This window comes from Pelodiscus sinensis, chromosome 9, assembly GCF_049634645.1.
Source record: "Pelodiscus sinensis isolate JC-2024 chromosome 9, ASM4963464v1, whole genome shotgun sequence".
Lineage (NCBI taxonomy): Eukaryota > Metazoa > Chordata > Testudines > Trionychidae > Pelodiscus > Pelodiscus sinensis.
The window spans coordinates 1,692,996-1,718,253 of NC_134719.1; the positions used below are offsets into that span (position 1 = coordinate 1,692,996).

The window sequence follows — 25,258 nt, forward strand, 5'->3', positions numbered from 1 at the left end:
CTTTGGTGAGGGACCTTGTCAAAGGCTTTCTGAAAATCCAAGTATACTATATCTAATGGATCCCCCTTGTCCGCATGTTTGTTAACCCCTTCAAAGAGCTCTAACAGATTAGTAAGACAGGATTTCCCTTTACAGAAACCATGTTGACCTTTGTCCAATAAATTATGTTCTTCTACATGCTTCACAATTTTATTCTTTACTATTGTTTCAAAAAATTTGCCCGGTACTGAAGTTAGACTTACCGGTCTGTAATTGCCAGGATCGCTTCTAGAGCCCTTTTTAAATATTGGTGTCACGTTGGCTACCTTCCAGTCATTAGGTAAGGAAGCTGATTTAAACGATAGGTTACAAACCACAGATAATAGCTCAGCAATTTCCCATTTGAGTTCTTTTAGAACCCTTGGATGAATGCCATCCGGTCCCGGAGATTTGTTAACATTAAGTTTTTCTATTTGTTCCAAAACCTCCTCTAACAACACTTCAATCCGGGACAGTTCCTCAGATTCATCACCGACAAAGGACGGTGCAGATTCGGGAATCTCCCCAACGTCCTCAGCCATGAAGACTGAAGCAAAGAAATCATTTAGTTTATCCGCAATGGCTTTATCGTCCTTGATTGCTCCTTTTATAGCTCGATCATCTAGGGGACCCACAGGTTTTTTAGCAGGCTTCCTGCTTCTAATGTACTTAACAAAATGTTTTTTATTTCTTTTTGAGTTTTTGGCTAGCTGTTCCTCAAAATCTTTTTTTGCATTTCTTATTAAATATCAAATCAAGTGTAAAAATGTATCTCACTAGGATTGGACTTCCACTTCTCAAAAGATACCTTTTTGTCCCTCACTGCTTCTTTTACATGGTGGTTAAGCCATGGTGACTCTCTTTTAGGTCTCTTGCTATGTTTTTTAATTTGGGGTATACATTTAAGTTGGGCCTCTATTATGGTGTCTTTAAAAAGTTTCCATGCAGCTTTCAGGGATTTGGCTCTAGCCACTGTGCCTTTTAATTTCTGTTTAACTAACCTCCTCATTTTTGTGTAATTCCCCTTTCTGAAATTAAATGCCAGGGTGCTGGACTGCTGAGGTGTTCTTCCCACCACAGGAATGTTAAATGTTATTATATTATGGTCACTATTCCCAAGCGGTCCTGTAATGGTTATATCCTGGACCTGATCCTGCGCTCCACTCAGGACTAAATCGAGAATTGCCTCTCCCCTTGTGGGTTCCTGCACCGGCTGCTCCAAGAAGCAGTCATTTAAGCCATTGAGAAATTTTATCTCCATTTCTCTTCCTGAGGTGACATGTATCCAGTCAATATGGGGGTAATTAAAATCCCCCATTATTATAGAGTTCTTTATTTTGGTAGCCTCTCTAATCTCCCTTAACATTTCAATGTCAGCATCGCTGTCCTGGTCAGGTGGTTGGTAATATATCCCTACTGCTAATTTCTTATTATTGGAGCATGGAATTACTATCCATAGCGATTCTATTTAACATGTTTATTCACTTAATATTTTTATTTCATTTGATTCTACATTATCTTTCACATACAGTGCCACTCCGCCACCCACCCGGCCTGCTCTATCCTTTCTATATATTTTATATCCCGGGATGATTGTGTCCCACAGATTTTCCTCATTCCACCAGGTTTCAGTGATGCCTATTATGTCAATCTCCTCCTTGAATACGAGGTACTCTAGTTCACCCATCTTATTAGTCAGACTCCTAGCATTTGTGTACAAGCACTTTAAAAATTTGCCACTGCTTATTTGTCTGCCCTTCCCTGATGCATTTGTCTATCCATTTTCTCTTATTTTATACTTTGAAAGCTCCTTCAGGCAGAGCTTTTTGTTCAGTACCCAACACAGTGGGGTCCTGCATCCACATCTAGGGCTCGTAGGTGGTAGAATACGAATTAATAATACATTATTTAACTGAATAGATGTTTTCAAATCTAGTACATGTATATCATGCTTAGATTTAATGTTTGAATTTCTCACTGAGAATAGTTTAGTCAGCTTCTCTTCTGTCTTTTGCCAATCTCACTCAAATTCTCAAGGGCTACAGGTTGGACTTCCCTGGTCCGGCACCCTCGGGACCTGTCTGGTCCCGGATGAGGGATTTTGCCGAACCAGGGTAAGTAATTTCTGGGCCTGCTGCTGCCAGCCTCACCAGCTCCCCTGGGCAGCCCAGCTGGGTTGCGCGCTAGGCTTCCTGCCCCCTCTTCCTGTACCCCCGCAGCCAACTGGGCCTTCCCAGTCCCAGCAGTGTGGCAGCTTCCCAGCTCAGCCCAGCTGGGCCACGTGCTGGACTTCCCACCCCCTTGCATCACACACCTGGTTCCTGCCCCCACAACCCTGAATCACACTGGCCTCCCAGCACCTCACCACCCACAGTTTACCAGACTCTCTGATTCTGGAACATCTGTGGTCCTGCCAGATCACAGATTTTTGCAGACCAGAAAGTCCTGGTTTACAGAGGTGCAACCTGCAGTACAATGCTCCAACATTCACCTAAAAAAAAAAGAATACATATTTTAATTACCATATCCGTTCCCCTTGCCCCCCCCAAAAAAATCCAGCATGGCGTAGATCCATGAACAGTGCCACTAACTTCACCTGCGGGCTAAACAAATACTGCACAGTTAACGATGTGAGGAAATGAGGTTAAAAAACAGGTATTACCTACAGGGCCGGGGAAGAGGGCTATTTGGCCTGGGCCTCAAGCTCAAAGGGGCCCTCAAGTTTAGACACGTGTTAAATGAAAGCTAGATTTTTCCTCAATTAGTACATTCTCACAGAAAAAGGCTAGGAAGGAATGTTAAATTAAAAATATTCAAAATAGGTTTCTCTTTTGGGCCCTTATTTTGTTTTCATGAGTCGATTATTAACTATTATTATTGGGCCTCAAGCTGGAAGTGGCCTGAACCTCTCTGGACCTCTGAGAGGGCCTGATTATCTACTGCACTGAAGAAAAAAGTGACAAAACATTAAGTCAGCCAAAGTATTTACCAGGCTTATTTCTTTTTTATAACAAACTTCCCCAAGCACTGTCTATGTCGGTACTTCTTGTGAGATAAATCATAGACAGATGGTAACTCACCTCCTTGATATTTACAAGTGCTATTAAGGGGAACAAGCACAGTTATATAATTCACACCCTGCAAATTTCCAAATGGGCAAAACCATGCAAATTGCATGCGCTTCTTCAAAGAGAAAAATGTAATAGGTTGTTCTTATTTTAAAATACATTTTTAAGATCTGGAAATATCTTCAGTTTCCATAGGGCTAGTAGCTATTCACCTCCCTTCTCCCCCAGAGGTAAACAGGATGAAGACAAATGCAAAGTGCTCCACTTAGGAAGGAACAATCAGTTTCACACATACAGAATGGGAAGCGACTGCCTAGGAAGGAATACGGCAGAAAGGGATCTAGGGATTATAGTGGACCACAAGCTGAATGAGAGTCAGCAGTGTGATGCTGTTGCAAAAAAAGCAAACATGATTCTGGGATGCATTAACAGGAGTTTTGTGAGCAAGACACAAGAAGTCATTCTTCTGCTCTACTCTGCGCTCGTTAGGCCTCAGTTGGAGTATTGTGTCCAGTTCTGGGCACCACATTTCAAGAAGGATGTGGAGAAATTGGAGAGGGTCCAGAGAAGAGCAACGAGAATGATGAAAGGTCTAGAGAACATGACCTATGAAGGAAGGCTGAAGGAATTGGGTTTGTTTAGTTTAGAAAAGAGAAGATTGAGGGGGGACATGATAGCAGTTTTCAGGGTGTCACAAGGAGGGAGAAAACTTGTTCATCTTGGCCTCCGAGGTCAGGACAAGAAGCAATGGGCTTAAACTGCAGCAAGGGAGGTTTGGGTTGGACATTAGGAAAAAATTCCTAACTGTCAGGGTGGTAAAACACTGGAATAAATTGCCCAGGGAGGTTGTGGAATCCCCATCCCTGGAGATATTTAAGAGTACGTTAGATAAATGTCTATCAGGGATGGTCTAGACCGTATTTGGTCCTGCCATGAGGGTAGGGGACTGGACTCGATGACCTCTTGAGGTCCCTTCCAGTCCTAGTATTCTGTGATTCTATAGTCGACTAGTGATACGGAGTATCAGAGAGAGGCAGCAAGGGAGGGGAGCATGAGCTGGTGCTGGGGGGAGCCACTTAAAAGCCGTTTTCCCCCAGCACCATCGCCACAGGGGGCAGGGGAGGTAGAGATACAGCAGGAAATGGTGCGTGTGGGGACTGAAGCAGTCTCCGCTCCTGCCGGTTCTGCTGTGATTCCGCTTTTGAAATGGACAAGAGCCCCCCCAGGGCTCCTTCAGAAAATCCAGCCACTCATCCCCAAAGCCCAGATCTTCCACCAGCATCTTAGCCACTCTCCCCGTCAAGCCCCGGCGTGCTCAAAGTGTATCACCACCACATCCAGCACAGCCAGATGCACTCGCTGATCTTGCACTCGCCAGATGATCTTGGCGTTCGCATCCTCTGAGATGAGGCTCTTCCTAGATTTAGAAGATTTTAAAATCTAGGGAAGCTTGGGGCTTGATGGCTTTCTCCATCCCTGTCTCCTCTTCAGGAAGCTGGAGCAGTCTTCAATCTTGCAGGGGATGCAAGGCTGGATTGCCAGTGTGCGCTCCCCATTGCAGGGGAGGCGAAGGGGGGCTGAGCTTCAGCTGCGAGCTGTATTTGGCTTGCGAACCCTAGGTTGCCAACCCCGGTCTAGGCAGTGGTATTGCTGAAAAGGATCGGGGGCTATAGTGGATCATAAACTGAATGCATCCTGGGATGTATTAACAGGAGCAGGGGTGCCAGCAGCCTCTGCAGGCCCCTGGACAAGGTGGGGGGAGGGCACACCCACACTCCAGGAACGGGAAGTGCATCTGGCGGAAGGGGTGGAGCACAGCTAGCCAGCCCTTTGCACTGCCCAGAGCGCAGTGCCCCTTCTGCCCAAGCCCTCACAGCTGCCCAGAGCAAGAGGTGCAATGCTCTGGCGACTATTTACAGGGCCCAGGGCTCTGGCCTTCGAGAAGCCCCGTGCCCCTTTGAACGGCCAAGGTGCCCTTCCCCATCGGCAAGCCTGTACAGGACAGTCGTACACGAGACACAGGAGTTATTCATCCTGTTCTACTTGGTACTGGTGATGCCTCAGGAGGAGTACTGTGTCCAGTTCCAAGCCCCACAAACGTAAGGAGAATGTGCACAAAGTGCATGTGAACAAATGTTCAGAGAAGAGCAACCAATAGGATAAAAAAATTTAGAAATCCTGATCTATAGAAAAGGTTAAAAACAGGGCGTAATTAATTAGTCGTGAGTGAAGATGTAGAGGGGGCACCAGCAAACTGTCTTCAACGGTGGTAAGTGCTGTTACAAAGAAGAAGGTTGCCAGTTGTTCTCCAGATGCTATTGACTGAAGATAGGTCATAAAGTAATGGGTTTAATTACTGAGAGGGAGATTTAAGTTCAACATTAGGAAAACTATCCTTATAGCTGGGAAGTTTAAGTACTAGAATAGATTGCATCAAAGTAGATTGCAGAAATCCAGTCACTGAAGGATTTTTAGAGAAATGGTTGGACAAATATTTGTCAGGGATGGTCCTAATCCTGCCCCAGCACAGCAGGATGAACCAATATGACCTCTTGAGGTCCCTCCTAGCTCTACATTCCCATGATTCTATAAGTAAATATTAAAATAGAAATTTACCCCGGAATGCTGGTGGCACTTCCCCCTGGGACCTAGACAAAGCACCAAAGCCACTTTTTGTGAGAGGTAAGGAGGGTGGACAGGGCAGGTAAAGAATCCTATTGGATGAGGATAGCCCTTGGAGAGGACTTCCATAGGACCCATGGCAGACTATGCCTAATGGACAGAGTGGGGAAGCTTCCAAAGGTCTCGCTATGTTGACTGGTTCTAATGTGGCTCCCAACAGTCCCCTCAGTGGTGACCTGCTGCGAGAGCAGGGCTCATTACGAAGGAGAAAGACAGCTGCTGAGTCCTTTTGTACCTAGGTTATTTTCACTGCCTGAGTTCCACGTCATCTAGTGTGATAATATTGTTCTCTGTCTTGACTGGGATTGAGGACACTGACACTGGGGAGTCTGGAGTACAGAACATTTTTTGAGGGACTCAGTACCTCTTCTCTATCCTCTTTATGGTTGGTGGTTCTCCAGTCGGTTTTTGACACCAGGCCCCAGCAGAAGGATCAAGCAGTCTGTCATTTACTGGGAGTCCGACCCAGTCCAGGTTAAAAATAGGCAGTGTGTACAGCAACCTAGAGATTTTTCTTGCATGACAGATGCGTGTGGGTGTCTCCCTCTCCAATTATCATAAGTATCATGACACTTACTTATGGCACTAGTACCAATGCAAAAGGAGCTTCTTCATCAAACAACAAAGATGAAAGATGTTTAGGGGGAAAAAAAAAACAGGATAATGTGGTTGCTCTGGCCTTAAGTCTAGCTCTTCTTGGTATTCCCCCCTTCTGCTAGCACTGGTCTGACTAGGGATCTTTTCCTCTTTCTGAAGTGCAATATCTACCAGTTCCCACAAGTGAGGGAGGGAGGATTCCAGGATATAGAAAGTGCATCACTCTAGCTCAGGTCAAAAAGTCATGCGCTGAAATTCAAAATACACGACTCTCACGTGCATGAGCATCTGCAGAGGGATGCACATTGACACACTCAAAAAGGAATTTTCAGATACACTTCAATCTGAAAATCAAACTGAGGACATTAAAAGAAGCCTGAGTTTTTTCTTGAGCTGATCAACCTGAAGAGTCATATCTACCTTTTTTAAAAGTGTCAAAAAAAGCTACGGGTTATTAAAGACTCTTTTCACGGTTAGCCAAAACTTAATCAGATTAATCTTGAATACAACAAAAGTTATATAACCTTTTGGTCACATGAAAAGTTCTTAGTTGCTGTTAAAAGTATTTAGACACTTTCTGTATTTCTGGGTTCAGTAGCACTACACACGATCTACTCGGGTTTTTCTTCATGCACTCATACTGTCTCCGGAAGTGGTGAACACAGAGGTGAAAATACATTCTAAATGTACAACTGTTCACACGGGACAGATTTAGCAAGTACTTGGTAACAGAGGCACCATGACTTTGCGAGTTCATTTCCTCTTTTCTGCAACCCCTGCTGTAAAATTAAATACCTCCTGGTTTATAAATAAAACATGACTAAAGAACTAATGATGTCTTAATATCTATGTCCGTTTATCGCAACATAAAAAATGGGTCCTTTTTTTTTAAAAAAGGACTGCAATAATCATAATACTGAAATCCTCAGTGGGAAGGTGCTATAAGAAGTGCAGTGTGCTTTACAAAACAATGAAATAACTTTTCCAGCACCACAGGAAAAAGGCATTAATCCTATCTTACAGCATGGAAAACAGTCAAAGATATTAAATTAATCTCTTAAATGTTAGAAATGTGTTACTTTCAGAACACGTAAGTGAACTTACTCCTCGCCCTTCTCTCCCACACTTGTGTTATCTCTTTGGTTTGTTCATTTCTTCACTTATGGCCAGGTTGTGACAGGGCCACATGTGAGTTTGGGGGAGGCCTAGTGGAACTTGCACAAGAATGTCTCAATTGCAGTCCCCATATTCCATCCTAGTGCTGTCAGACACGATAGCTACTTTGCTTCCTGCAGCATTGTCATTCATCTCACTACAGCCCTTGGGGTCTAGCCAAAGTACACCGTCTGATTCTGGAGCATTATGTGAGTTAGAGCTGCCTGAGCGCTGCTCTCTCTTACACAAGCTGTTAATGGAATAAAATGGCAATGGAGGACTGACACCACACGAGAGTATTCTGGCCAAAACTGCTTTTCTCCAGCCCAATGCTGGAAGCAGCAGTAGGAGAATATGAACAGCAATTCTAGCTTTGTGCCACCAGAAGATCCCCAATTCATAGGCAGGATCCTCATGGGACTAGATACACTTGCTAGGATCCACCCGAGGTGCAGTACAAGGTAGCTATACTGCACTAGAGAATATTTTAAATTATGTTTAGCAAATACCTAATCTATCAGACCGATACCATCTACTTGGTATCGCAGTGCGCAGGCTTTTCAGTTTCACATATGGAATGGCCTAGTTTTCTTATAGATACTGGTCTATGCCACACACACCCAACCACTGGGACACTGGTACTATACTAGATGCAGGGATTATCTATTAACCTTTATGTGAATAATAGAAATAAAAGAACAAAACACCAACATAAATTGCAACTTCCTAGCAAGAACTGAACCAAAGAAAAAAAGAATAGGTTATGCAAATAAAGATTAGGCTATTAATCCAAAACTCTCAGTGCCGACGTCTACACTGGCCAGTCTTGTGCAACATATGCAAATGAGGCGTGGTGATGAATATCACCACGCCTCATTTGCATACTTAATATTTTTGCGCAAGGGGCTTTTGTAGAAGTACCGTTCTGCCACTTAATTTCAGGCAGAAGGGCTCTTGCACAAAAATGGTGGCTCATTAAGTATGCAAATTAGGCATGGTGATATTCATCACTGCACCTCATTTATATATGTTCTTGCACAAGACTGGCCAGTGTAGACGTAGCCACTGTGTATTGGCTTATAGATCATAGGGTTCATTTTAATACAAAATTTAATTGACAGAATTTTACTCATAAAGAGTTCTTATAGAATTCATATAGCAGTTCCTCTCAGGCATCACAAAAATGGGTGGCATTTTTTTAAAAAGCCAGAAACTGTCTTATAGCAATGGCATAGTACGCTATTCTTAGCCTTTTTAAAAGAGAATTTTTGTCTTTTAGAACACGACTGCAAAACTCACTCCCTTAAATCAAACTGAGAAAGTTTAGGATTAATAGGTAACTTCTCATAGTTTAGTCAGCAAAAAGTTCCAAAAGAAAGTTTCCACAGTCCCTTTTCCCATTCCTGCTGGAGAACAGAACTTGGATTAATTAAATCCACAACAATTAGAAAAATCCATGATGTCCCAAAGGAGGCATCCTGCCACTGTGGTTAAGCCTCCAAAACCACCACAGTTTATAAAGTTATATTCTTGTACACATAGTAAAAATGTTCATTTAAAAACTTAGCTCAGAAGAACAAAGTAGGGTACCAGAACCAGTGGGGGGAAATATACATGAAAATGGAAGAACGTTTCCCTGTGAAACGGGCTCAGTCAGTGAACTGAGGAATACATGGTATAAATGCCTTGATAGAAAACCAGGTCCAACTCCCCCAACCAGTGTACTCCAACTAAAGATTCCAAGTCATTTGGCTAATTAAAAGTAGAAGACACCAAGGTACACAAATGGATGTCGTAATTCTAGTTTGCAAGCTTTTATATCAGTACAGGCTAGCTGTAGGCAGGCATAGCAAGGGGGGAAAGAATCAATGCCATGTATAAAAACTATAAAAAAAGTAACAAACTCATCATTCATTTGTGGAGAATGACTGCCAAAACCAGATTCCTGTTTCTCAAATGGCTTTGGCAGTTACTAAAATAGCTGCAAGAAATGTGCTAAAGTATCTCAAGAGATTTCACTACTAAGCACTTGGATCATTGGAAAAAGACGACTTGCACAATCTAAAAAGAGAATTCATGCCAAAGGAGAAGTTTGTGTTTATTGCAATAACATGGTAGCTTTTTGATGTATTTAATAAGTCAGGGTTCTGTTAAAAAACCATGTCAGAGTAGCACAGTACTTCACAAGGAGAGGGAGAAAAGGAACAAAAGAAAGTTTTAAAAGGGTAACATCTAGAAGCTTAATTTTACTACATGGTTAAGTGATGGGCCCTCCTCTCTTCCTTCTCTTCTATTGGTTTTGCTGAAGATGGAGCTGTTAGTGTGTGATTGTTAAGGACCACCATATTTCAAACAGGGTAAATTTGGGTATCTCCTTTCTTTTATTACTGCAATACTGCTGCCTAACCTCACTGAAGTAGGGGACTACTGCTAATCTCTTCTGTTGTAGAAACACCACTGCCACCCGCTTTGAAGAACTACTGGCAACCTGAAGGAGAGGCTTTTTCAGTACTGCAGAAGAAATACTCACAGTACAAACCTCCACTGTTGGGTGACCAGTTGGCTATAGGGACATGAAGGGAAAGAGGGAAGTGGTTTGTACAACTTGTACTTTGTGTGTGAACTCTGCATGCATCTTTACCAAACAGCAAGCTCCATTTTGAATGCGCAGCCTTTCACTTTCTCTACTGTCTATTTGCTTCCACATTGTTTTGAAACAGTAAAAGCAGAACCGAAAGAAGTGTAATTGACTCCACAACTGAAATTAACTTGCTCTAGAGAACAAGGTAACACCTGTTAGTACAGGTCTGTCAGAGGAGAGGTTGCCTCGGCAGCAACGTCATCTGGGCTGGGGTCTCTGTTCATCTGGGGAAGCTGAAAATGGAGTCACCTAATGGAGAAGTCTAAAAGAGGACTACAAAGGAAGAAGAGTTCTATTTGGGATCTTTGCCACTTCAGGCCCTGATGCAGCCTGGAGACAGAAGGAGCTCTTCTTGCCTGCCTGAGCCCAGATGGTCCCCAAGGATCCCATGGGAAGGGTGTGCTTAAGAGGGATATTACAGTTAGGAGGCGTATTGTTCTCTAGATTATTTGTACAGATTGAACGTCTCTAGTCCGGTACACTCTGGTTTGGCAACATCTGTGGTCTGGCATGATTTTAATTGCTGGATGTCCACTTATCCATGGGTGTAGCCAAATTTCCCACAGTCCCAGGAAGTTTGTTTACAGCTACGAGTCCTGGTTCTCAGTGTTCTGTGCTGTTATTCAGCACTAATTTACCCCTAAATGTCCTCTAAAAGCGCAGTAAGCTATAGAGTGTTGGCAATGCTGCTAGACAATACTGACTTCCCAAACTTCAGCAAATTCTCTGGCTCAGCACCAGTCAGGTCCCAAGGGTGCTGGACTAGAGAGATTCAACTTGTACTGTCTCGTGCTTTATAGGATTATAATCAGGGCTCGCTGAACCATGGCGAGCCCCACTCGCCAGCCGCGCTGTCCAGCGATCTGCACATGCGCAGATCGTTCTGTGCATGCAAAGATCACCCGAACCTGGCTCTTCCGGGTTGCAAGCTATTCGCCACGTGCAAGTAGACTGCATTATTTGTTGAGCCCTGATTATAATACAGCAATGGTGCTAGAAGCTGTGCAGCGTGTCTGTGTTATGTGTATACTTGCAACATGCCTCCTGAAGAATGTTGAACAGTAAACACTCACCTTGGGGTGGAGTTCTGGGAGAGGGTACATTTCAGTGACAGGGAATCAGAAGGGTCACCCATTGAGCTTGGAGGTCCAGTCAACTGATCAGCAAGTTCCAGGTCTCAGCATGAGGTGCCAAAGAATCTGCACCCTGAGAAAGCATGCCTTAAAACACTCAAGAGACCAGTGGACAGGTTCTTTTGCAGCAGCGATGTGGGTGACCAGCATTGGAAGCCTCAGAAAGGATCACAAATCCACTCATCTGGACATCAGACTAGGCAGGCCAATCTCCCTGATCACCGAGAAAAGGACGTTAATATGCCCTGGAACCCCTCTTGGAATGGCCCTGGAAGTAGTGCACACCCACAGAGGATTTCATATCAGTAGATTTTCCTTGAAATCCTGATGTATTAGGAAAGTAATAAATTGCATGATCCTCAGAGCTTTCAAAGCCACCTGAGATGTATAATGATCACTAAGAATTGTATCACCTGTCACTGTATGTAGCCTGTGAATTTGGAGTGAAGGAGAATCAAGTGGTGCCTAGCTGTCTCCCCAACCAGAGCCAAAACCCCAACCTCATTCAACGTTTTCCAGAGAGTCAAAGGAAGGTGGCAGTCTGCCTGAGAAGGATAATCAATTGCAGGTTCATCTTTGCTCATGGAAGCAGAGAAGAGCATGGAGCCTCGGCTATTAGATGCTTAATTTGTAAACTAACAACAATTCTGGGAACTGGGAGTTTTTTCTATTTTCTCCTCCCAATCGTGGTCTGGCTTCAAGAGTAAATTATAAGTACTATAAATAAAACCATCCCCAAAGACCTCAAATCTCACTGACTGCATCTACAATTTGGCTGAAGTGGAGAGGAGGAGGGAAAGTCAATAAAAACCAAGAATATTAGAAACAAACAAAAATCTCCCTACCAAAGCAACAAAAACATCCATTTGCACTACCTGGAACTCTGAACACAAAATATAAAATAAGAGCTGGGGGGAGGAGATTCTGAACTGCTACATAAAATCATTCCGATTAAGATTATGATTGACTGGGAGTAAAAGACACAGTGTCTTGCTCAATAAGCTATTCAAATATAATGTATCGTTAGAACAATCCGAAAGAAATCCCCTTGTCCAAGATGAAAATTAACATGTCTGGAAACATTTGCATTGTAAATGGTTTTTCCTGAAGTTTAATACTCAGTTGTAAAAAAACACCTCCTTAAATTGATACTGCACGGGTTCAGTTAATCCCTTTAGGTTTTCTTTTTCTTTAAATGTCTACAGCCGCGCTCAGATTTTCCCTTGTAATGCTTTTTGGCACACCCATGCGCATTAATGTCCTGTCTTTTCATACTACAGGACCGCCAGCACATACTGCAGCAGACAGCAATGCTGTAGCACTTGGAAGACACAGAAAGCATTTCACACTTCAACACTTTTCCAGGAACCTGAGAGTGCAACATCTGCAAGGCATACTACACACCATGACTGGTGAGACGAACTGCTGAGCAGAGAGGCAGAGTCTACACAGGAAACCAGTGAAGGGACATCAACTGCACTCAAAGGCTTATTTCCCTGCTTTTCCTCTTCAGTGCCTCTCAGAGTTTTCTTCTCATGACTGTAAAATACACACACACACACACACACACACACACACACACACCCACCCACCCCCACACACACACACCCACCCCTTACAGCCATGGTTGTCACCATTGATCAGGGATTCCTGAAACATGTAACTCACAAGGCCTTGCACCGATGCTAACAGTAGGGACTCCCAGGTAGTTTCCCCAAGCACTGGAAGCGGGAATTACAAGAACTGGCTGAATGACAACACAATGTCCACAGTGGGGAGAAATGTTTATACACTGGGGACTGGTAGTAACAGATAGGAATGGGCATGGGTAACCGGTTACCCGGTAAACATCCCCCTTAACCAGTGAAGCGTATTGAGTACCAGTTTACCTGTACCAGGTAGTAGTCCCCTGCCCACGGCAGACTGTTCCAGCTCTGGACTGTTCCACCTATGGTTTAACTGGTTAATTGGTGTTACTAACCAGGGTTCCACCTCTCTAAAGCCCCATATTGCTACCATCCTGCACAATGAATAGCTGAAAAATGCCTGGGGATGGCAGTCATGTGTTGTTTGTGTGGCACTGTGCAGACACTGCAAAGCTTCAGATGTCCCAACCGACAGTTTATAGAAATGCTTTTTCATTGGACATACACAAGGATGCTGGGGTTTCAGTTCCCTTCCAGCAATGCTGTAATGTGAGTATATAAAATTCAGACAGTACACAGAAAGGTTTCAAATATCATCCACTTGAAAAGCATTATATACAAACTTACCAGTCCCTTGCTCAGAGCCTCCTCAGAGGAATCATTGCAAGGACTCCGGGAACAAGGTGCACAAGGATAGTGAACGCTTAGTAAGTGGCTGCTACCTACTGAATGAAGCAAATCCAGATTTCCCCCTTTGCACTCTACAGACCTGTTTTATCAAAGCATCAATTCCACTTTACAAATGTTTTCATGGTGTGCTTGCAAGAGTACATACCGTTCTGCTGCTCAAAAGGAGAGATGTGCCACAGCTCCCTATCTGAATAGCACATTCAATATTGATCATGCTGTGAAACAACAACATACCCGGAGTCCCAATCCAAACCAATTCATTCCACTTTTTTATTTGAAAGCAACATGCACTAGCTGTTTCTTGGCCAGTTTTCAAACAAAACCTATTTCTGAAAGGGGACAATTAAAAACTAGTACAAATGCTGCCAAAAAGAAAAGAAAACAAAACCCAGCACCGGAACGTCAACACTTTCCCCAAGCAGACAGCTTATGTCCTGCAGATCTTTGCCTGCTCAGACATATGGAAAAAGTTTTGTTAAATGTAACTCTCTATATGCCACCTGCCAGCAATAGAGTGTTTTGATACTGGTAACAGATCCTGAACAGCCAGATGACGACTTCTCAAATTCTTAGAGCTACTTTCAGAGATTTTATGGCTACTTTCCTCAATATATTTGCATGCCTCAAGAAAATTAATGTACAATACATTACATTTGTTAGAAGTCCTCAGCTTTCTTTAGATTACAAACAGTCATGGGAATAAACACATACAAGAATATATTAGACAGGATGAAAGTATTTATTCGCGTGTTAATTTCAAATCTCAAACTGTTATCCTTCTGAAAATATAATTATTCCCAACCACAGTAGAAATGCAGGTTCTCTGTACTAAGGAGATTTCAACACATTCAAACAAAATTTGAAATTTATTTTTAAGCCGCTTTTAGAGTCTAAAAACTATGCAATTAATTTAGAAAAATCTTCAGTGCTGTCAGAGGTCCAAAGACCTCTCTCTATCCAAAGAGCAGGTCCAATCCATGTTACGGTATATTTGCCATCCATTCAGTTTTCATCCAGACACTCGGGGTTTTCATTTGTATGGCCAGATACCATTTGACAAGTTCTGATGCCCCTGTTTTTCTTTTTTTTATTGGGGGTGTAGGAGTGGAGGCAGAGCAGAGGCAGAACCTTGAGTGTCTGATTACCAGCCATTAGAAAAGTGGTAACTCTAGACTGCAGTAATGCAAGATTCTGTTTGCACTGCCTCAACCACACTCTAGAAAGCAGTGGCCTCGGAGAGGGTAGTTCAACCTCTGTGGCCAGTTCAGCCCTGGACAGCTCTCCTGGGAGTGCCAGTAAGGACAGAGATTAGACTCAATCACGCTGGTGGATTTTGTTGAGTGTGACACTAAGAAAAAGGAATGACACCCATTTCTTTCACGCAAGCTAATGAACAGCTGCCAGATGATAGTTTAGTTTTGGTCACTACTGTCACCGTTGGCTGTAATGGAACTGGTGGCGCTAGAGGTAAAAAAATACTACCAGTTCTCCAACCCCCAGAAACTCCATTTAGCTCTGTGGCCAATATTGTTTATGTCCACAATATTCCAGAAGGGAAAATGATAGTATAACTGGCAAAACTTGGACTAATTATATTACTTTAAACTTACATAGCATTTTACGTTTTCAGAGCACTGTACAAGTACGAATTAATAAACCACAAAATAGCTACTGCATTAAATGAATGCCTGCATCTGGCTCACTGCTTCTATGAGCAAATGTCCATATGCAGCAAGCCAATTTTATTACTTAGGCTGTTAGTTAAATCCCTTATTTCTCACTTGAGCAGTAGCGAACGCTAGAATTCAAGTTACAAACAACATTCCATCATAGCACCCCTATTCTGTCTGGACATAAAACAAACATTTCATCAGCTTGAGCCCGTAACATCTCACTTTTTGCCTCAATCCAAAAGTAAAGTTTTGTGAAAGACTCCGGATACTCTCTATTATTCTGTATTACTAGTGGGGGAGGGGAAGGAACAAACCCCCTCCCCCCCCCACACACACACCCCACACAAACACACACACACAAAAGATGTCTATTTTGCCTGCGTAAAAATCAGAAACTGCTGAAGAAAGCAAGCACCTCAAAACTTAACTACTTCTCTATAAGGAAGTTTCTCTTGGTTTTTGTTTGCTTGTTTTTTGAAGGGGTGTTTAAATGACATGCATCTAGGAAGAGAATGTCAATTCTGAGCATGACCAGTAGTATCTGCCAAGATTTTAGTAGTGCATAATGAAGTCCCTTCACTTTTAGGTCACATTTAGAGGGAAGGAGAGAGTATTCGCTCTGCTTAGCCTGATCAAAGCCCCCCAAAAGAGACAAGCACTAATGCTTGGATAATTGGCACAAATAAGTTTTACTTAAGCAAACAGAGAAAAAAAATCTTAAAACAACTTAGTTGGGTACTAAAGAATATCAGAGATGGGCAGTTTTCATTCTCACATTTTGAAGTTCTTCTGAAATTTGGTACATCTTGCAATTTTCTGAAAAGTCTAAGTATTCATTTTAAAAACATCTTTTTTCATTGTGAAAATACAGATTTTAAAATCTGCTAATCAGTGTTCCCTGTAAGCTGTGTGCTTGTGCAGCCATTCAGGAGAGGTTCATATTAGGGATGTGAAAACCTCCTACAATAGTAAGCCAGTTAAATGATTTGTTTAACCGGTTAGCCACCAGTCCATGGGCAGCATCCCCCACTCAGAGGAGGTGGGGAGCAGCCCGCAAGGCCGGTTGGCTGGTTACCCTGTAAGCAGGCCAATAAGCTGCATGCTTACCGGATAACATCCTATATCTAGTCTAGTTCTATGCACTCACAGCCAACTGATGTATTAGATATTCCTCCTCATTTTATTCATTGACAGAATCACATGCATCTTAAAATGTTTTTGTGCTCTGCTAACTGCCTGCATTCTCTAAAAATACAAGTTTCATAAATGTTTTTGGTAGGCAGATTCCTTTTGGTAAATAATAATTCAAGGTGATCTCAATCTCAACTTTTCAAAGTAACACTTTTTTTTAGCAATACAAAGCTACAAATTAAGTTGATTTGACAGTATTGTGACTTTTTACATGTTTTCATCTTCGGCAGTTTCAAATAACTCATGTCCTGTAAAAATATTCTAAAAGTACTGAATTTCATGCAAGATTGCTAAACAAAAAACTTGTTTTATTATTTGCATAATAAAAACCTAGTTATTGTATGAGTTCATCAAAACGCTCAACAGAAAGACATAGTGAAACAAATATCTTCTGAAAATTCTGTCACTAAAGGGAAAAATGACCTAAGTGCATTTCTTTTCAGCATCAAATGAACAGCACAACAAAAATCAATGTATAAAAGGAGCAAAACTTATGAAGATAGCTGTGTATCTGCAATCATATATGGTACTAGTTTATTTTTAAAACACATTATCGTGTAAAGAAAAAATTGCAATATCTAATGTAGAAACTTATCTGAGTCCATACATGAATTCATGTCCAATTTTATTATAATACCTACTTTGGTAGAAGATACTTTAGCATACAAGTTGATCAACTCCCAATTCTTCCCGGGTGAAAGCTGTATGCTCCAACTTATTTATGAAGCAGAGGCCCAAGGAGTACATTGGTATGAATTATTGAACAAGTCCTTTTCCAATAGATTAAGATACAACACTTAATACATGCTTGGGCAATCAGGGACATTACTTACAACTGCATTAAAATCCTATCACACGCAAGGAATGTCAGTGTAGCAGCTGTACAATGTGCTATTGCCCAGGAGATCATACTATTTCAGATTGACTTAGTTCCTTACTGAGTCAATAGGAACTGGGAACACCAAAAAGGTAGCAAGAGCTCACCCTGGCTTATTCAAAAACACTGCTGAGCTTCAGGCAGTGTGAAGTCTAGTCCAGCATCCCAAAACATGGTAGTATACCCTGGGGATATGCAAGACACCTCTGGGGAGTGTGCAGGAGAACTGTGTACCAGTGGGTTTTATCAATTGTATCTACTGCATTTTCAAGTTGACTCAGACAAAGCTTTACAAGTCAGTTGGAATTTGTTATATAAAATATGGGTGTTAATTTACTTCAAAATGTTACAATGAGAACACAGAAGCAGACAGAGGTTGACATGCAGAGCCCTCACCTCCAATCTGCACAGCATGTGTTCCCTTGCACAGCAATTGTCCATTCTACTGAGCTCAGAAATTAGTCCGGGTTTGTGTTTTGGTTGTATGTCACCCTACAAGTATATGGGCACGTAACAGAGAAATACGGACAGATGCCTCAAGACAGGTACTATTAAGAACAATGCAAAAAGGATCAGTGATGAGAAGCATAAGGGTACACAGGCAGCTGGTGTATCTCGGGTATATGCAGCAAGAAATATTTAGGAAACTCTGGCCTAGCCTACATCTGCTGTATGGAGGGTGACAACACCATAGAGCCCAGGAAAGAAGAAAACATTTTGAAGAAGAACATGCCCCTCACACACAATACAAACACACACACAAAATAAAGCATCAAGTAAGAAGGCTGAATGGCAACATGATGGCACTTGAAGAAAGTCATACACATTTTCAGATAAAGGCACCTTAAAGATACAATGAAATCTCATTTAGATACTCTATTAATGGCCTTTTTTACAAACTTAAGTGTTGAATTTTCATTCTGTTAAAGGTCAGTGTTTGAAAGCTGGGTGTTAGGAATCTATAACTGAAACAATTCAGAACCCTGATTCTGTAAACTTTACAATGAGTGATCCTATCAAAGCCAGTGGGACTTCTTGCATGAAATGTAAAATCTGGCCCCAGGTGTGTACACAACAAACAGTTCAGTACTGAACATAAACAGTCTTACCTCAGTCAGTGCATGCAGCTGACCTTGATGTACACAGACACCCATAAACCTGTAAAACATAGAAAAGATTTTTAAATATATAAGGACAACAGAAGTGAAAAGAAGAGAGATGGTTCAATATTCTAGCATTAGAAACAAGCAATAACGAGTCTATTGAAAACTCCGTATCTCAGGTCGAAATATTTAGTGAGGGGTGATGGTACAATATTTTGACTGCCCAGTTCACTAGCGCTCAGAAGAGAAGACTCAACTTAAGCAGAAAATTATGCACTAAGGGGTAAGTGATCATATTCTCTAAGCCTTCAGGAAAGGTTTCACCAGGGGAAAGAAACAGGGTCAGCATCACAATTTATTACCTTGCTTCCCACTTACTCAGGGAGGGACAGCCAAGTGGAGTAATTGGCTACAAACCAATATAAATCGTAGGACAAAGGGACCTTGAGAGGTCATCAAGTCCAGTCTCCTGCACTCATGGCAGGACCAAGCATCATTTAGAAGATCTTGAGCATGACTGGACCCAGAATTAACTCCTGAGGGACCCCACTCATTCTGTCCTTCCAGCATGACTGAACCACTGATAACTCTTGGAATGTTTTTTCAACCAGGTTTGCACACATCTTATATCAGCTCCATCTAGGTTGGCTTTTCCTACTTTGTTTATGAGCAGGTCATGCAACAAAACTTTACTGAAATCAAGAGAGCAAATTACTTCCCCTTCTGTACTGGCTAAGCTGTACTGGCTACTATTGAAAGATGTGGGGGAAGCATGTTATTCTCCTATATTCTCCTGCACGGTCATATACAGCAAGTGAAAATTTTACTTTGGGTGTGCCAAAATATGAAGATTAGTAGAGCAGAATATAAAATTCAAGGTCTCCCATAAGAAAGTTCATCAAAGCCTAACTTTTACTCATTATATAGATTCTGCAAGTGCACAGTTGATCCCATATCACTGTATTAGGAGGAAAAGCTTCATAATACAACCATTTTTCATTGATATCATTTACTATTTGATCACTTGGGGGCAAAAACATATTGAATATTAAGTTGTGTTAATGGCTGCCTGAAAAATTCTTCCACACTCTTGATCCTACCCCTTCCTCCTCCTCATCCCCCCCCCCAAAAAAAAGTACAAGCTGAAATACATTATTTCAGTAAATGTGACCATTCTGGATGTGGCAGAGGAATCTTGTGAAGGTTGATTTGTAGAAATGACACATGTCCTAAAACACTTCTGTATTTAAAAACAAAATGATGCAAGGGACATGTAGTACTAGTTAAGCTAAGCTGCTTTTGAAGAAATGAATGATCCCTACTGTTCTCTTGGCTAACAGCTGACTGGTAAATTATATGCAACACAAGAGAAAGAATATAGATAAGGGCCTTTGCACAAGCTGAGCTGTGAAAATCTGTTTTCTGTAACTGGGAGAAAAAAATGAAACTGGTACCATAACATCTTACACTCTCTACTCTTGCCCCTAAAATAGCTTTTCTTTACCATGGATGAAAGTGAAAATATAAATGCTCCATTCCACATAATGCAAAACTATGATGATTTCAGAAAGAGACTTTTGGATATCCAGTCTATACAATTGCTGCCTCTTTCTCCAAAGGGCAATTATGTAAAATGAAATCGGTAAACAGACCATTCATATTTAAAAGCCTTTAGGTCAAAAATACATCTAGGAGGGGGTGGGTGAGATTCTGTGGCCTGTACTGTGCAGGGGGTCAGACTAGATGATCATAATGGTCCCTTCTGACCTTAAAGTCTATAAAGTCTATGTTCAAGAAGTGACTGACATTATGCAGGTAAACTCCAAAACACACTTGCTTAAACTAAAGCTCGGGGGCAACACAATGCAAAATTACAACCTCACTCACAAAACAGTGATACGTGGGCCTGACCTTCTGGAACATTTAGATGCCAGATTGCAGGGGCTGTTCACTACTGCACAAGTTCTGAGATCCTAACATTTTATTTTATCCTTTGTGAAATGGACGACTAATGATCTATTGCTGTTGTTAAAGTTTATTATTGCAACATTTTTGCTCAGTTGAAAAAGTTGAACCTTGTGGCAAGTACATACATGAACATTTCAATAAGACCAGGTATCTAAAATAATCTATACTTTCTTTCGAGACAAGAAAGAAGTGGTGTGCAGTAAGAACATAAATCTGATAGCTTATGCATTATACTGACAAAAGCTGGAATCAAAGTACCAATTTTAGCTACTTGTACTGTATTGTCTTCCAAACTATACATCTGGCAGTAGCAATTCTATAGTTAAATTTGTAAAACAGCTTCCAAGAGACACTCACACTAACTCAGACACAAAATCCAGACAACTTTACTTTGTGCCTCAAATTCACATATTTGTTTAAAATATAGAACTTCCATCGAAGGATCCTCAAGAAAAAAGAATGAATTAAATCCATGAGACATGAAGGTCATTTGGATTTTTTTTCTAGTTTATATTTACAATAAACTCTCATGTTAACATAAGATGTTTGTGACACAAGGTTGTTCTTTGTGGAAGGGACTTGTGAAGGCCACAGAAGAAAAATAACTGACCAAAAAGTAGGTAGAATTCAAAAATTTCAATGATGTTAGCCTGTTCTGGTGGAATTTGTAAATTTTGTCAGCTAAGTATCTTGGTCCATACAAAGTGTCTCTATGAATCAGCAAATTATTTCACTCCAAATTGTCTTATTTAATGCATCTTTCCACATTTGTTAGAGCAAAAAATAAAGTATTCTAACTTAAGAAGAGTAACCGATAAACACTTCTGGGAAAAAAAGCTTTTTTAAAAACACTAAAACCATTAGTAAATGAAATAGCCAATTAATGGGGAAAAGAAGAGTAGAAGAGATTAACAAAAACATATACAGGCAGTCCCCGGGTTACATGGATCCTACTTGCATCAGATCCCTACTTACAAACGGGGTGAGGCAACCCCGCACTAGCTGCTTCCCCCCAGCAGACCAGGGAGACGAGAAGCTAGCGTCCCCGTCCCCGTCCCCCCAGCAGACAAGGGAGGCGCGGAGCGGCTTTTCTCAGCAGACACCTCAGCTTGAGAATAAAGGACTGAGGGAAGTGAGGTGTGGGAGAATAAAACTGAGCTCTGGAGAAATGTTTGGCTAGAGTTTCCCCTACAATGTGTACCAGTTCCGACTTACATACAAATTCAACTTAAGAACAAACCTACAGTCCCTATCTTGTACGTAACCTGGGGACTGCCTGTATATAGTATCATGAGCTTTCATGGGCAAAACCCACCATCTCATCTGAGGAAGTGGGTTTTACCCACAAAAGCTCATGATACTATATATATTTATAGTCTAAGATGCTACAGGTCTATTCATTTTCTTTAAAGTTACAGACTAACATGGCTACTCTTCTGAGCCAATTAACAGGTATTCTTGTGACCGTGTCTAGGTTGACGAGGAATAGAAAGCAGTAAATATGAAGCACTGAGATACTATTGTCACATCCTGCAGTTTTATTAAAAATAAGACAAAAACTGAGACCAAAAATAGCTAATTGTATCTTTTCATTCAGGAGGCATGAAAGCTAAAATGAGATAAGGCCAATAAGATATGACAGTGTTTCAGAGAGAAATAGATAGAAAAAGATGCCATATTCTGCAGCCAAAGTGACTACTCTGAGCACTCAGATACTGCAGGAACAGACAGCCATTTAAACCTTAAGGCAGTAACAAAGAACAAATTTACAATAATGAGAATATTACTTTTCTGTCCGGGAAATACAGGTGTTTCTATCCCTTAAATAGAACTGAAACAAGATATGAGCTATTTGCTAGATGACAGACACGTTTCTAAAATCCCACACTAATAAAATTGCCACGCAAGCAAAAAAAACCCAAGATTGGTGTTGTTAATATGCTTACAAACAACATAAATTGTATCATTTAAACACTACCAAAGAATCTACCTTCTCTGAAAATCTGGACTGCACAGTTAAAAGACATAGCTCCACCAATCCAAATTCCTGGATCACCTGCTCCAGTGTGTGCTTCATTAGGCAACAGTGAACATACCGGCTAACGCAAATATTGCTGAAAAATACTAGTGCTGAAGGTAATGTAGGCAGTGGCTATTTAGAACACACATAGGTAGATTTAGACATTCTTGGCCTCAAGTGAGATTCCATTTCTCTGGATAGGAAACAGACATGCTTCCTGAGCCATAAAGGATTATTCCTCATGGCTAGATGCACTGTCTTGAGTGCCAAGATGTACTTGTAGGTCAGAAGCTAGCAGGTTATACTTCAACTGCTCCAGAAGAGGCCCTGATTGGACAGTCATCCAAAATCATAGAATCAGAGCTGAAAGAGACTTCAGGAGGTCATCAAGTCCAGCCCCCCTGACCAAGGCAGGACCAATCCCAACTAAATCAACCCATCTAGGGCTTTGTCAAGCCAAGACTTAAAAACCTCTAGGGATGGAGATTCCATCACAACCCTAGGTAACCCATCCCAGTGCTTCACCACCTTCCTAGTGAAATAGTTTTTCCTAAAATCCAACCTAGACCTCTCCCACTATAACTTGAGACTATTGCTCCTTGTTCTGCCATCTGTCACTACTGTGAATAGCCTCTCTCCATCCTCTTTGGAACCTCCCTTCAGGAAGTTGAGGGCTGCTATCAAATCCCCCCTCACTCTTTTCTTCTGCAGACAAAACAAACCCAAATCCGTCAGTCTATCCTCATAGGTCAAGCACTCCAGCCCCCTAATCATTTAGGTCGCTCTCTGCTGGACCCTCACCAATGTGTCCACATTCTTTCTATGGGGGGGGGCAGTACTGGACACAGTACTCCAGATGTGGACTCACTAGAGCCGAATAAAGGGGAATAATCACTTCTCTGGATCTGCTGGCAATACTCCTCCTAATGCATCCTAATATGCCATTAGCCCTCTTGGCTACAAGGGCACACTGTGGACACCTATCCAGCTTCTCATCCACTGTAATCCTCAGGTCCTTTTCTGCACAACTGCTACTTAGCCATTCAGTCCCCAGCCTGTAACAATGCTTGGGATTCTTCCATCCCAGTGCAGGACTCTACACTTGTCCTTGCTGAAGCTCATCAGATTTCTTTTGGCCCAATACTCTAATCTGTCCGACCCTACCCCTGCCCTCCAGCATATCTACCTCTCCCCCTAACTTAGGGTCATCTGTGAACTTGTTGATGGTGCAATCCATCCTCTCATCCAGGTCATTAATAAAAACATTGAACAAAACTGGTCCTAGAACAGATCCTTGGGACACTCCGCTAGAAACTGACCACCAACCTGACATCGATCCGTTGGTCATTACCCACTGGGCCCGACGGTCTAGCCAGCTTTCTATCCATCTTACAGTCCATGTATCCAATCCATATTCCCTTAACTTGCTGGCAAGACTACTGTGGGAGACCGTACCAAAAGCTTTGCTAACGTCAAGGTATATTACATCCACTGACTTTCCCATATCCACAGAGCTAGTTACCTCATCCTAGAAACTAATCAGATTGGTCAGGCATGACTTGCCCATTGTGAATCCATGTTGACTATTCTTGATCACTTCCCCCCTTCCAAGTGCCTCAAAATGGATTCCTTGAGGATCCCCTCCATGATTTTTCCAGGGACCAAGGTAAGGCTGACTGGTCTGTAGTTCCCTGGATTGTCCTTCTTCCCTTTTTTAAAGATGGGCACTACATTTGCCTTTTTCCAGTCATCCGGGATCTCTCCCTATCTCCATGAGTTTTCAAAGATAATGGCCAAAGGCTCCGCAATGACATTTGCCAACTCCCTCAGTACCCTCGGATGCATTAAATCTGGACCCATGGATTTGTGTATGTTTAGCTTTTCTAAATAGTTCCTAACTTGTTCTTTCCCCACTAAGGGCTGACCACCTCCTTCCCATACTGCGTTGCCTAGTGCATTTGTCTGGGAGCTCACCTTGTCTGAAGACAGAGGCAAAGAAAGCATTGAGTACTTCAGCTTTTCCCACATCGTCTGCCACTAGGTTACCTCCCTCATCCAGTAAGGGCCCCACATCCTCCCTGATCAACCTCTTATTGCTAACATGCTCGGTAGAAGCCCTTTCTTGTTACCCTTCACATACCTTGCTAGCTGTAATTCCAGTTGTGCTTTCGCCTTCCTGATAACTCCCGTACATTCTCGAGCAATATTTATACTACTCCCTAGCCATCTGTCCAAGTTTCCACTTCTTGTAAGTTTCTTTTTTGTGTTTAAGCTCACCGAGGATTTCCCCAGTAAGCCAATCTGGTCAACTGCCAAATACTAGCAATTTTTAAGGAATACATTTCTATAGAGAGGAAAATGGAAGCATTTGTACTGGAAAATTACTACTAACACTAATAGGCACCGACTCCATGGGCACTGCAGGGTTGGAACACCCAATCAGCTGGCGATAAGCAGTCCCCAGCAGTCAAGCTCCTTGCCTTTCCTCCCCCCAGCACCAGCCTTATTGATCAAGTCCTCCCTTTCCCTCCCAGTCCTCCTGCCTACCACAAAAAGCTGTTTTGCAGCATGCAGGGCGAGGAGGAGTGGGGATGGGCATGTTCGGGGAGGAAGTGGGAAGAAGCAGTGCAGGAGACCAGGGCTTGCAGGCAGAGTCAAGCACCCCTACGATAGAGGAGAAGTTGGCATCTTTGCTAACACTTGGAGATAGGATTGTTTCATATTTTCAACCTCTGGGAAATCCTTTCAACGCACCCTCCCAGTCTAATTCAGCATCTTCTATGGAAGGCCCTGACA

General features: G+C 42.1%; 1 protein-coding gene across 1 annotated transcript in view; it reads right to left on the bottom strand.

The window, feature by feature from the left end:
• The window catches only part of TESK2 (testis associated actin remodelling kinase 2), a 120,726-nt gene that overhangs the window by 53,537 nt on the left and 41,931 nt on the right, over positions 1-25,258 (bottom strand). The window contains exon 4 of the mRNA XM_075935868.1: positions 18,481-18,529. Within this exon, the coding sequence (XP_075791983.1) occupies positions 18,481-18,529 (49 nt within the window). The remainder of the gene's footprint in view (positions 1-18,480; positions 18,530-25,258) is intronic.